At 43.7% G+C, this 13,926-nt stretch overlaps 1 protein-coding gene across 1 annotated transcript in view; it reads right to left on the bottom strand.

Moving 5' to 3' along the window:
• mrc2 (mannose receptor, C-type 2) overlaps nucleotides 1–13,926 on the bottom strand; it is a 228,112-nt gene that overhangs the window by 17,836 nt on the left and 196,350 nt on the right. The window contains exons 26-27 of the mRNA XM_073070731.1: nucleotides 4,808–4,954; nucleotides 4,573–4,695 (exon numbers count right to left, since the gene is read on the bottom strand). Of these exons, the coding sequence (XP_072926832.1) occupies nucleotides 4,573–4,695; nucleotides 4,808–4,954 (270 nt within the window). The remainder of the gene's footprint in view (nucleotides 1–4,572; nucleotides 4,696–4,807; nucleotides 4,955–13,926) is intronic.

Here is a 13,926-nt window from a genome sequence, read left to right as displayed (position 1 = left end):
CTCAGGTTGACTCTGTGGTTAAGAAAGCTTACAGTGCATTGGCTTTCATCAATCGTGGGATTGAGTTTAAGAGTCGAGAGGTAATGTTACAGGTTATGTTACAGCTACCCTGGTCAGACCCCATTTGGAGTACTGTGCTCAATTCTGGTTGCCTCACTACAGGAAGGATGTGGAAACCATAGAAAGGGTGCAGAGGAGATTTACAAGGATGTTGCCTGGATTGGGGAGCATGCCTTAAGAGAATAGGTTGAGTAAACTCGGCCTTTTCTCCTTGGAGCGACGTAGAATGAGATGTGAGCTGATAGAGGTGTATAAGGCGATGAAAGGCATTGATCGTGTGGATAATCAGAGGCTTTTTCCCAGGCTAAAATGGCTAACACGAGAGGGCACAGATTTAAGGTGTTTGGTAGTAGGTACAGAGGAGATGTCAGGGGTAAGTTTTTTTACGCAGAGAGTGGTGAGTGTGTGGAATGGGCTGCCAGTGACGGTGGTGGAGACGGATACAATAGGGTCTTTTAAGAGTCTCCTGGATAGGTACATGGAGCTTAGAAAAATAGAGGGCTGTGGGTAACCCTAGGTAATTTTCAGGTCAAGACATATTCGGCACAGCTTTGTGGGCTGAAGGGCCTGTATTGTGCTGTCGGTTTTCTATGTTCTATGTTTCTATGAAATTGGGGTTGAGAGGAAAATTGGATCAGCCATGATGAAATGGTGGAGCAGACTCGATGGGCCAAATGGCCTAATTCTGCTCCTATATCTTATGGTCTTATTTAGCTGTAATTTGTAGTAATTTGTTATGCCTGCACACTAATGCCACCACAAAACAACAACAAATTTCATGCCTTATCTGGGTCCTCATGCACCATCATCAGCAATTCCTGGGTTGATACCGAAGATTGAAGCCCGAAAGTTAATCGGATGTTCAGATCACAGCCTGAATTCGAGGCCCGATGACCGAAGCCCCAAGTCTGTGAATGGCTGCTGGGAAAGTCGAAGGTCCAGTGTCCGGGAATCTACAAGTCCACTGGAGGCTGGAGACCGAAAACGGTCTTGTGCATGTACAAGGGTGGGAGAGATGAACAGGACTTGTTTTGATGTTGCTGCTGTTTCACTTTGGTATATTCTGTTCCGTTGTGTTCTGCTGAGCACAGTGGGTATGCTCTGTTGGCATTGAAGTACCTGGCAACACTTGCAGACTGCCCCCAGCACGTCCCTAGGTTTATGTTGGTGTTAACACAAACAACACATTTCATGTGAGAAATAAATGAATCTAAGAATGACAATTAACCTGATTCTGATACCTTCACCAGAGACAAACTGCAGCTTTGAAGGTAGTATCACCGTTATCCTCCCTAACACACAGATATGCAATAAGGGCTGGTCTTGTTTGAGGAAGAGAACTTCATCTCCCAGCTGGATGTACTGCAGCTCCTGGAATTTGACACTGAATTCAAATAAATAATAATCAAAAATAGCGAAGGTGCTGTAAATATGAAATATTGGACTACTTGGAGAGAGTTTGTGAGAGCGAGGGTGTGCATGTGATAGATAGAAACATAGAAAACCTACAGCACAATACAGGCCCTTCGGCCCACAAGGTTGTGCCGAACATGTCCTTACCCTAGAAATTACTAGGCTTACCCATAGCCCTCTATTTTTCTAAGCTCCATGTACCTATCCAAAAGTCTCTTAAAAGACCCTATCGTATCCGCCTCCACCACCGTTGCCGGCAGCCCATTCCACACACTCACCACTCTCTGAGTAAAAAACTTCACCCTGACATCTCCTCTGTTACCTCCTCCCAAGCACCTTAAACCTGTGTTTTCTTGTGCCAACCATTTCAGCCCTGCGAAAAAGTCTCTGACTATCCACACAATCAATGCCTCTCATCTTATACACCTCCATCACCTCTCATCCTCCTTCGCTCCAAGGAGAAAAGGCCGAGTTCACTCAACCTATTCTCATAAGGCATGCTCCCCAATCCAGGCAACGTACTTGTAAATCTCCTCTGCACCCTTTCTATGGCTTCCACATCCTTCCTGTAGTGAGGCGACCAGAACTGAGCACAGTACTCCAAGTGGGGTCTGACCAGGGTCCTATACAGCTGTAACATTACCTCTCGACTCCTAAACTCAATCCCACGATCGATGAAGGCCAATGCACCATTTGTCTTCTTAACCACAGAGTCAACCTGCACAGCAGCTTAGAGTGTTCTATGGACTCGGACCCCAAGATCCCTCTGATCCTCCACACTGCCAAGAGTCTTACCATTAATACTATATTCTACCATCCTATTTGACCTACCAAATGAACCACTTCACACTTATATATGGATATTTCGGTGAATTGGGACACATCACAGCCATTTCATTTTGGCCCAATTAAGCGGCTGCCCCAATTAGCCGGAGTTTCATGGAAACATGTTAAAGGTATAAAAAGACAAAACTGAGTTACAAATTATGTATTTAAATGAAATCCAGAACAAATTGGAACACTACCAATACTATCACAGTACTATAAAACTGTGTATTAGTTCCTAATAGCTATTGATGAAGGAATTCATCTGTGTTATGTTCCCTTTGATTGACTGTAAATGAACAAAATCAAATGCAGACACCTAGTGTAGATAATGAACTGCCTTCGTACAATGCTTTCAATGATTGCATCCTCCTAACCTTCATTTTCATTGTAACGTTTGAGATGACTGTCGATACTTTAAAATTCTTTGTAGTTTTTACCTTGTTGAAATAGTGAAATGGTTTCATTTTCATCCCTGGCTGTTTCTGGCATCTCCAAGCCTGAATGCTTGAAACTACAGTGAGCAAAGCAGGTCTGAATTGTCTTACTGCTCATTTCTCTCCAACTATCAGTGACAAAAATCACTGCTTTTTGAACACAAAACTGTGCAACTGACGCTATTTAAAAAACGTTTGCTTGAAGCACGATGTAGTGTCTAATGGCCACGCAAGCGCACGTGAGTAACGCTAATTAGAAACTGTTCAGCAACAGTCTCCTGTCTCAAGTAAGCAGCATGGTGTCCCAAATTAATGAAGGGAATCCTGGTTAGTTTTTCAATTAGTTTTTAGAATTGTCCCAAGTATGTGCTGGCCCAATTAACAGGAATCTACTGTGTATATGAAATCTGCACTGACCTTCAACACCCCCCCACCCCCCCCAAACATACACACATACAGATGATGCTCTATGCCTTGTACAGACTCAAATTCAGCCTCCTGTATGCCTGGACAGCCTAGCTGAAGGATGTCAAGGCCAAGGTCACTCTTCAGGACTCCTTCCGGCTGCTGATTACTGATGATCGCTGCCACCTCTCAGCTTGCTAATCACCGCTGCATTAGGAAAGTCACATGTGCTCCACTCGAAGGGTGGAGAGTCTTCATCCAATTTCCCACTGGTCCACTGGTGCAGGCAGATTGAGCTTGGAGATGTACTGGTATTGTAGATTTCTCAAGAATGTTATATTTTTATTTTCTGAGTTTCTAAGAACACAGACACTGTTTTGACCAATTATATCTACACTGGTTCACAGAACAATCAGTTTCCCTGGAACCTATTCCCTCCAATGTCCCCATTAACTCTGCTTTTCCAGATTCCACAATTTCAGCAGCCAGTTAACCATCATGCATTTGGATTGTGGGAAGAAACAGAGAATCCGGGGAAACCCATGTTCTCATAGGGAGAACAAGTAAACTCCACAGCACCCAACAGCAAGATTGTACGCAGGTTGCTGGGGCTGTGGATAAAAGAGTGCTTCGTGGCCTTTTGAGAGTCTACTCTTATGACAATACCTCCAAGAGGACCACAACCTTGTCGTGGCTTGCAGGCTTGCTTGCCTCAATGACCCAGAGAGCTATGCTGGCTGGAGTCAGGGCTTTATGCTTTGGCTCTTGGCGGGGTCACCCATGCCAAACAGGTCAAAGGGTAGAGGCCAGACTAAGAGTGGTTCACCGTTCTTCCAGGTTCGAGGGTTGAGCCCAGGGCTGGTAAAACAAAATTGTTATGGAAATAGTAATGAAGATTCCTTTTACATCTGAGCGCGAGGGTATTCTTCAGTCTCCACCTGGGACTTGCAGGACTAGTGGTAATGAAAACCAAGAGAAAGCTACTGGCGCAATGAAGGAAGCCCTGAACTTTATCAGAGATGGAAGACCTTCATTGCTGCCCTAAACACCAGCAGCAAAATGGGCAACAAGTAAGTATTTGCAACAATAAATGACAGCTTTTGTGACAACAGACCTACTGAATATACATCACTGAAGCTAATAGAGTGGCCTTCCACGAGGAAACTTGACAACATTGTTCTATCAGTTTCGCCACTGAGTATTTTTTGTCATTTTTGGACTTCCACAAACAACATTAGGTCAGCCCATAACAATACATGATTACCATTAAATGGTAGCAACGTAACTTCTAGGCTTACCCTTTCAAAAGAGCATTGTGCCATTACACCTCACTGCATAGCACACAGCTGAAGAAACCATGCCCTACATAAAATTAACTCCATTTGAGAACTGTTTGTTCTATTTCCAGGTTTCTATGGCAATACACACTTACCCTTTGTGTTGTACGTGAGGCTCAGCCAGGCACCTTTGGTATCATTTTCATACGTCTGTAGATGTTCCCACACAAAGACGTTCTCTGTCTCATCAAGAATGGACAGCATCTCTGCCCCTCGCACTGTTCAAGCACAATGACAATGAAGCACAGCTTTTAGCAGAGGACAACACTCCATCCCCCCAAAGCCCTGTCTCATATGAAATCTCCTTTAGCAGTCACACACACGGTATACCTTTCTGACAGAACTTGGCCGCATCTTTGGGGCTCGCCTTCTTCTCCAAGTGGAAGGTGTAACAGTGATTGCGGAAGGGGATCCAAGAGGAATCCTCCAGGCCAGTTGGGCAACTTCCAGAGAAATTTGACTTGGCGGACCATGAATCTGGGAAGAAAACAACCAATACTCGAGCTGGAGGAGATTAAATTCAGAAACATTACCACTGCTCCTCTCCTCTTGGTTCCTTGATTTTCGTTCAATACTGTGAACTACAGATGGCCAGGCTTTAGGAATGGGGGGGGGGGGGGGAACCTTGTTCCTATGTTCCTAAAGCCAGTTTCCCCCTTCAGCTGGACTCTGTAATCCTTTATACCCGGTTACAATTGAATTAGATTTCCCTGATAAGATCATTTCCTTTGGTCTATGACTCAAGTGCCACAATTATTACAAAGGCAAAATACCGAGAATCCTGGACATGTGGAATATAAATAGAAATTGCGGGATACAGCCTATGCAGAGAGAAACAGTTAATGTTTCCAGTCAGTGACCTCTCATCGGAACCAGAAAAGGTTTGAGATGTTACAAAATTTATGGAAGTACAGTGCCAAGGTTGGGAAGATGAGAAGGTTAGGAACAAAAGCTGGAAGACTGGAGCGATTAAATGACAAACTGAAGTTTAATGCAAGCAGAAGGCACAGCTTCTAAGCCTGCGTATCACTGGCCATCTGTTGGATCAGAGTTAGTTCTTACTCATTTTAATTTAATTGCATAATTGCATTCACTGCTTGGTCAGTTAACAATTCAGAATGCACATTAACAATTGTTTTATTATAGGCAGTTAACCCGGCAGTCCTGAGCCCAGAGCTGAACATGTCATCTCCTTCTCCTATAGAACATTTTGGCTCTTTAATTCCATTCACTCAAGAAGTGTCAGCTGTGGGTTGACAACAAATAGCATCCTAAAGTTCAGTGATCACCCTTTTGAGTCGGAAGATGGACAATCAGTCAGATCTGAGTTCAGGTTTGAGGCACTGCTGTACCAACAGGGTACCGTCTAATGATGGAACCAGATCTATCTTCTCATTACAAATGATCCCCTGATGCTATATTAATTCTTGATGTCCTGATCTGTCAAGCCTGCTCAGACAGGCACCTCCCAGTCTCACCCACCTGCCACTCGTTTCCAACTATCACCTGCAGCCTATTTAAACCCAACTCTCATCCACAGTACTTGCTCACCCTTCAAGCTAGCCAGCTTCAGCCAGTTGCTCCTAGCCTTCAGTTATCTTGCTGCCTTGTCAAGTTAAGTATCTATCCCCTTTTGTTTTGTGGCCCGTCATGGCCTGTAATTTTGCAGTTTATTATTAAAATTATCGCTCACCACTAAATCATCCACACTGCTCTGTGTTTGGGTCAAGCCTCCTCTATATTTCCTGACAGGATCAATATATGTCCTTTTAAAAAAGTACTTCAAACACATTGAGTGCTTATTGGTGTAGAAAACAGCTGGAGGAACTCAGAGGGTCAGGCATCTGTAGAGGGAAATGGAATTTTTTGGTGTTTGTGGAATTTTGAAGTGTAACAATAGGTTGCCACATTCAGAAGAGCATCTGTATTTGATGGCTTTTAAAATAGCAGTGAAAAATACGTTACAAATATGATCTCCCTCATCAAAAGTGCAGGGATCACAACATTCTCAGGGAGCGAGGAGTTTACTTATGCTCCCCCTTTGCTCCGTTCCCATATAAATCAAAAGATGGTCCCGGCTGATAACTGAAACTCATTCTTGCTCTCCCTTGCAGCCAACTTACTGGCATTTGCTATCTTGCTACAGTTATCTGGAATGTTTGAGCTGAATGTTTACTTCATTTTTATTTACAGATACAGTATGGAATTAGCTCTTCCGGCCCTTTAAGCCACACCACCTAGCAATCACCAACTTAACCCTAACCTAATCACAAGACAATGTACAATGACCAATTAACCTACCCAGCTCATCTTTAAACTGTGGGAGGAAACTGGAGCATGCAGGGAAAACTCACAGAGAGAATGTACAGACTCCTTACAGAGGACGCTGGAAGTGAACTCTGAAGCCCCAAGCTGTAATAGTGCTGTGCTAATCACTATGCTACTGTGCCACAGGAAATGTGAATAAAAGAGTTTAAAATTAAAATAGAGAGCAAATGGTGGAAAAATTAAATATCAGAGGCAGAGTTGAGGTGGTGGGGCCTGAGAGCGAGGAAAGATGCAAGTTTTGATTGATTTAAGCACCGGGCCAAATTGGAAAGGTTGGGTACAGGCCAAATCAAGGCGGCAAGGCCCGGCCCAAGAGCGTAACAAAGTGGCAGAGCCTGGGTTTGAGAGTGAGGAACCATCCAAGGTTTGGACAATTTAAGTGCCCGGCCAGATTGAAAAGGTCAGGGTGTTGGAGCCAGATGTGAGGAACAGGGTGGTTCAACTCACTACACTGCGAGGTTTACTTGCCTCCACACTGAACTGAGGGTTGTGGCCTGCAACAGACGGGCTCCTGAACCGGCTGCAGCAATGACTGGCTTCCGGGCTCTGGACTCATTTCGTGAACTTCAGTTCAGACTGTTATTTGCTTACTTTTACTGTTGGCACCATTTGTCTTTTTTCTGCGCATTGGGTCTATTTTTTTTAGGTTCTATTGGGTCTCTTTGCTTTGTGGCTGCCTGTAAGGAAATGAATCTCAAGGTTGTATAAAATATACATACTTTGAACCTTGAACAGAGGTATGAGCAAGAGAGGGGCGGTCCTTTCCTCACTCATTAACATGCTACAACTGCACTGCAGTCTCTCACCTCCACTGTTACTGGTCCTGATTGAGAGGCAGGAATCAGTGGGATGTTTGACATTTCACGATCGGGCTTTCTGGTGATCTCAATCAGATCATGTTTAATTTTAAAGTTTAGGTTTGAGGAGTCTGGTTAATAGTTTGGTAGTTGGGACTTTTATTCTTAAAGGAATACATTTAAAAAAATATGATTACTAGCGCTCACTGAATGCACCAGTCCCACCTCTTCATTGATCTCAACCAGACAGATTCTATAATGGACAATCAATCTGTTCCAGCCTTCCCCGCCCCTACACACATTTCAACAGCGATTACACTCTAGAAGCAATTTACATGAAGCATGTTGTAACTACCCAAGGTTGTGAAAAGTGCTGCAGGTGACAGGGTGATGTAACTGAGATTAAGGCCAATAAAGAATTCTACAGGATAGGAAGTCAGAGAGAGAGAGAAAGAGAGGGGGACAGAGAGTGAGAGAGAAAATTTGAAATGTCATATCTGAGACTGATTGATTTATATATTATTTCTGTTGTACTTGGTGCTCCCTACACAGACTCCTCCTCACTGTAGAAACTAACTGCGGATTGAGTGACATCTCAGTTTGCTCTGAAGGATAACCTTGAGCTTCCGGTCAAGAGACATAAAGCTTGTTTGAGGCTTCCTCTCCAAGATTGCCCTGAGGCTGCTATTGACCTCAAGGGACACAAGTCTAGGGATTTACAGCTACACCCAACTATGAAAACAACCAGCTCAGCCAGGAGTAATGGTAACAACCCACTGGACTCTGGCCACGAGCCCTGACCTCCTGATCTTGACCCCTGATCGTGCGCTGATTTACCCTAGGATGTTATCTTGCCAGCAGCAACCTGAGTACTACTGGTGAACCCTGAGGCACCACTACAATGAGGTTCAAAACCATAAGACCAGAAGACATAGGGGCACAATTAGGCCATTTGGACCATTGAATCTGCTCTGCCATTCCATCATGGCTGATGTATTACTCCTCTTAATCTCATTCTACTGCCTTTGCCCCATATCCCTTTCACATTCTGATTAATCAAGAACCTATCAACCTCTGATTTAAATATACACAATGACTTGACCTCCACAGCCGTTTATGGCAATAAATTCCACAGATTCACTACACTCTGGCAAAAGAAATTCTTCCTAATCTCTGTTCTAAATGGACGTCCTTCAATTCTGAGGTTGCGCCCTCTGGTCTTGGACTCTCCCAGCACAGGAAACATCCTCTCCACGTCCACTCTATCTAGGCCTTGCAACATTTGATATGTTTCCATGAAGATGGGGTCATTTTATTCGGGAACAAGAGAGACTGGCAGTAAGCTGGCGGTGTACAAATTCTGAGAGGCCTAGAGAGGATGTGGAAAGGAAATACTGTATTTCCTTTTCACAAACAAAAGAAAATCTGCAGATGTTGGAGATCCAATCAACACACAGAAAATGCTGGAGGGACCTAGTGAAGGGACTCGGCCTGAAACATCAACTGTTTGCTCTTCTCCATAAATATTTCATTTTGCAGTAGATGGTTTCTATGGGCATGGATTTACAGTAATTGATGGAGGGTTCTGGGGGTAACTGAGGGGAAAAATGTTCATAGAATAGTAGGGGCGTGTCAGGTGAAGCCCATTTGTGGACAAAATGGACTTTTACGACTCTGAATTTCTGGGACGTCATAGGATCCAGAATCCAGAGGCATGCGATGTTAGTGCTTCTGCTGATGGACATCTGCATTGATGCAGAACAAAGTGTTGAAAGGAAAGTTGTCCAAACATTGGCACTAGCAGCAAAACAGACAGAGAGTGAGAAACAGATGGAAAGAGAGCTGGTGCAAGAGGAAATGTGGATGAAAGGAAGCCTGAAGCGTTTTTCTTGCATGACAAAGCAATGCAGTGAATCTAAGACCAGCCAAACAGCTGAAAACTAACATCTGCTAATTGGAACTCTTTTCTGAAATCCAGTGGCCTTTCAATCACTGGCCCAGCTTTGCTTGAGAGAGATGTGGTCACTGCCACTGTAAAGTGGGCAAAGTGGATCATGGATACAACCCAGTTCATCATGGGTAAAGCCTTCCCCACCTTTAAGCACATTTACACAGAGCATTGCCCCAAGAAAATGGCATCTATCATCAAGGACCCCCACCATTCAGGACATGCTCTCTTCTCACTACTACCACCAGGAAGGAGACGCAAAAGCCTTAGGTCCTAACCACCAGGTTCAAGATCAGTTAGAGTCACAGAGTCATAGAAAGGTACAGCATAGAAACAGGCCCTTCAGCCCATCTAGTCCATGCCAAACCAATAATCTATCGACCTGCACCCAGACCATACCCTCCATACCCCTCCCATCCATGTACTTATCCAAACTTCTCTTAAATGTTTAAATTGAACCCGTATCCACCACTTCTGCTGGCAGCTCGTTCCACACTCTCACCACCCTCTGAGCAAAGAAACTTCCGCTGAATATTTCCCTTAAACATTTCACCTTTCACCCTTAACTCGTGACCTCTAGTTCTAGTCCCATCCAACCTCAGTGGAAAAAGCCTGCTTGCATTTACCCTAGCTATACCCCTCATAATCTTGTATACCTCTATCAAATCTCCCCTCAATCTTCTACGTTTGAGGGAATAAAAGCCTAACCTATTCAACCTTTCCGATCAACTCAGGTCGCCCAGTCCCAGCAACATCCTTGTAAATTTTCTCTGTACTCTTTCAATCTTATTTACATCTTTCCTGTAGGTGGGTGACCAGAACTACACACAATACTCCAAATTAGGCCTCACCAACATCTTGTACAATCTCAGCATAACGTCCCATCTCCTGTACGCAGTACATTGATTTATGAAGGCCAGTGTGCCAAAAGCTTTCTTTACAACTCTATCTAGCTGTGACGCCACTTTCAAGGAATTATGAACCTGTAAACCCAGATCTCTCTGTTCCACCGCACTCCTCAGTGCCCTACCGTTCACTGTGTGAGACCTACCTTGGTAGGTTCTATCAAAGTGCAACACCTCACACTTGTCTGCATTAAATTCCATCTGCCACTTTTCAGCCTATTTTTCCAGCTGGCCCAGATCCCACTGAAAGCTTTGATGGTTTTTCTTACTGTCCACTGCCCCTCAGTCTTGGTGTCATCAGTAAATTTGCTGATCCAGTTTACTACATTACCATCCAGATCATTGATATAGATGACAAACAATAACAGACGCAGCACCGATCCCTGCAGCACACCACAAGCCACAGGCTTCCAGTCAGAGGCAACCATCTACCATGAAGCCAGTGTCTAATCCATAGGAGCACAGGAGAAAGGCCTAGAGGGGAAAGGTCAAGATGGCACCAGTGAACAACGATTCCTCCGGTGACATCTTCCAGATAGCAAATCTCTTAAATTATTTCACATTTTCTACACCTTCTGCTTGTTATTTTTGTCTTGTTTGTGTTACGGAAACTGTTGGAGCAGGCGACATACAGTTTGGAGCTCGAATGAATGACCTAGCGCTCTGCTGTATCCAGAGAGCTGCGTTGTGGAGATCAGAGATGGGGACCCAAAAAGGACCGAGAACACGCGCTGACTCTTGGAACAGACCAGAGACGGGGTGTAGGGTCATGAGTGACTCCATTTCAAAGTGGCGAGAAGATTGAAACATTGAGGTGAATGTGGAGGGGTCAGCGATTGCTCTCAACAGAGGTAATGATGATCACTAGCCGGATCGGTGGCATTCGGACCCGGGTCGCGAACACGCTTCACGGAAGGACTGAGTTTGTGCAGCTACTCTCCTCGTAAGCTGACAAAAGGATGTTTTCGATATTCTGGGATATATGTGATTATTGGACTGCACTTTATACTGGTTTCCTTCAGTTTTTCGGTTTTCTTGTGGCTGATTGGCGGGTGGGTGACCTCATGGGGGGGGTGTTTGGGTTTTGATGTTTTTTTCTGTGACTGTGGAGATCAGGGGTTGCTATTATCATTGTTTTCTGCGAGGGAAGGGTTGGGGATTTGTGATATTGTTACTGCTTTTTTTGTGGGGAGTGGGGGAATTCTGGGGTTTGTGAGCTTTGTTTCTTTTTCTTTTTCATGCTGGGGAGGGGGGTTTGATGTCTTTTCTTTCAATGATTCCCATGGTTTTCCTGTATTTCATGGCTCTCTGGAGAAGACAAATATCAGAGTTGTCTTGTATATACACACTTTGACAATAAAATAAACCTTTAAACTTACTAATAACAAGTGACTGAACCTTCTTGACCAAGCTCCCATGCAGGTCTGTCAAATGCCTCGCCAAAGTCCATGTAGACAACATCCACTGCCTTGGCTTCATCAACTTTCCTAGTAACTTCCTTAAAAACCTCAAAAACATTGGCTAGACATGATTTACCATGCACAAAACCATGATGATTATCCCTAATTAGTCCCTGTCTGTCTAAATACTTATATATCTAGTCATTTAGAATACCTTCCAATAACTTTCCCACTACTGATGTCAAGCTCGTCAGCCTATACTTTCCTGGTTTATGTTAAAGCCTTTCATAAACAGTGAAACAACATTAGCTATCCTCCAATTCTCCGGTACCTCACCTGATTTAAATACCTCTGCTAGGGTCCCTGCAATTTCTGCACTTGCCTCCCACAGGGTCAGAGGTCAAAGGTGAAAACACCTTTTCAGCCCCTGGGGATTTATCCACCCTGATTTGCCTCAGGATAGCAAACACCTCTTCCTCTGTAATCTGTATAGGGTCAGTGACCTTGCTGCTGCTTTGCCTCACTTCTATAGACTCTGTGCGTCTATCTCCTGAGTAAATACTGGTGCAAAAATCCATTTAAAATCTCCCCTATCTCTTCTGACTCCACAAATAGATAACTATTCTGATCTTCCAGAGGACCAATTTTGTCCCTTGCAATCCTTTTGCTCTTAACATATCTGTAGAAACCCTTAGGAATTCTCTTCACCTTGTCTGCTAGAACAACCTTATGTCTTCTTTTAGCCCTCCTGATTTCTTAAGTGTTCTCTTGCATTTCTTATACTCCTCAAGCACCTCATTTGTTCCTCCCTGTCCATATCTGTAATGCACCTCCATCTTTTTCTTAACCAGAGCCTCAATATCTCTCAAAAAGCAAGGCTCCCTAAACCTGCTGTCCTTGCCTTTTATTCTGACAGGCACGTGCAAACTCTGTACTCTCAGAATTTCACTTTGAAGGCCTCCCATTTACCCATGTACACTTTTGCCAGAAAACAACCTGTCCCAGTCCACACTTGCTGATGCCATCAAAATTGGCCTTTCTCCAGTTTAGAATCTCAACCCGAGGACCAGACCTATCCTTTTCCATAATTACCTTGAAACTAATGGCATTATGATCACTAGATGCAAACTTCGGTCACCTGCCCTGTCTCATTCCCTGACAGGAGATCAGTATCACACTCTCTCTAGTTGGGACTTCTGTGTACTGATTAAAGAAACTTTCCTGAACACAGTTGACAAACTTTTTTCCATCTGGTCCTTTTACAGTATGGAATTCTCAGTCAATGTGTGGAAAGTTAAAGTCACCTACTATCACAACCTTGTTTCCTGTTACAGTCTGCGATCTCTTTACAAATTTGGTCCTCTAAATCCTGGAGATTGTTGGATGGTTTATAATGTAATCCCTTTAACATGGTCATACCTTTCTCATTCCTCAGTTCTACCCACAAAGCCTCACTAAACCTCTCCGGTCTGTCCTATCTGAGTACTGCCATGACATTTTCCCTGACTAGTAATGCCAACTAGTTACTAACACATCAGGCTCCTGAATCGGAATGGATAACTTCCTTCACCTCTACTCTGAACCGATTCTACAACACTCACTTTCAAGGTTTATTTACAACTTAGGTTCTTGGTGTTATTTTTATTTGCACTAACTGTCTTCTTTTGCATATTGTTTGTCTGTTAATCTTTGTTTATGTATATTTTTTCATAACAACTAAATATAAAATTATACTGTAAATGCCTGCAAGAAAATGAATTTGAAGGCAGCATTAGGTAACGTATATGTACTTTGCTCATAAATGTATTTTGACCAGGGTTGATGCTGCAGTGTGACTTTCCACCAGCAGAGGGCAGCATTGGCACTAATACTCCGTACTGAGCTTTCAAAATGGGTTCTCTGTCCAAAAGAATGATTGTTTGCTGGTGTCCACCATCCCAGCTCACCCACACTTCACACAGAACGGGAAGGGATGAATTCTATAGCAACACAAGTTTAGGGAAAACCTGCATTTTTAAAGGCTACCTACTGGATGTCCTAAAAGGCTTCAAAGTTAATGAACTATTGTGAA

The sequence above is a fragment of the Hemitrygon akajei genome, chromosome 18 (genome assembly GCF_048418815.1).
Source record: "Hemitrygon akajei chromosome 18, sHemAka1.3, whole genome shotgun sequence".
In the NCBI taxonomy this organism is placed as follows: domain Eukaryota; kingdom Metazoa; phylum Chordata; class Chondrichthyes; order Myliobatiformes; family Dasyatidae; genus Hemitrygon; species Hemitrygon akajei.
Note: the sequence above shows the minus strand (reverse complement) of the source record. Positions and strands in the feature narration are given on the sequence as shown.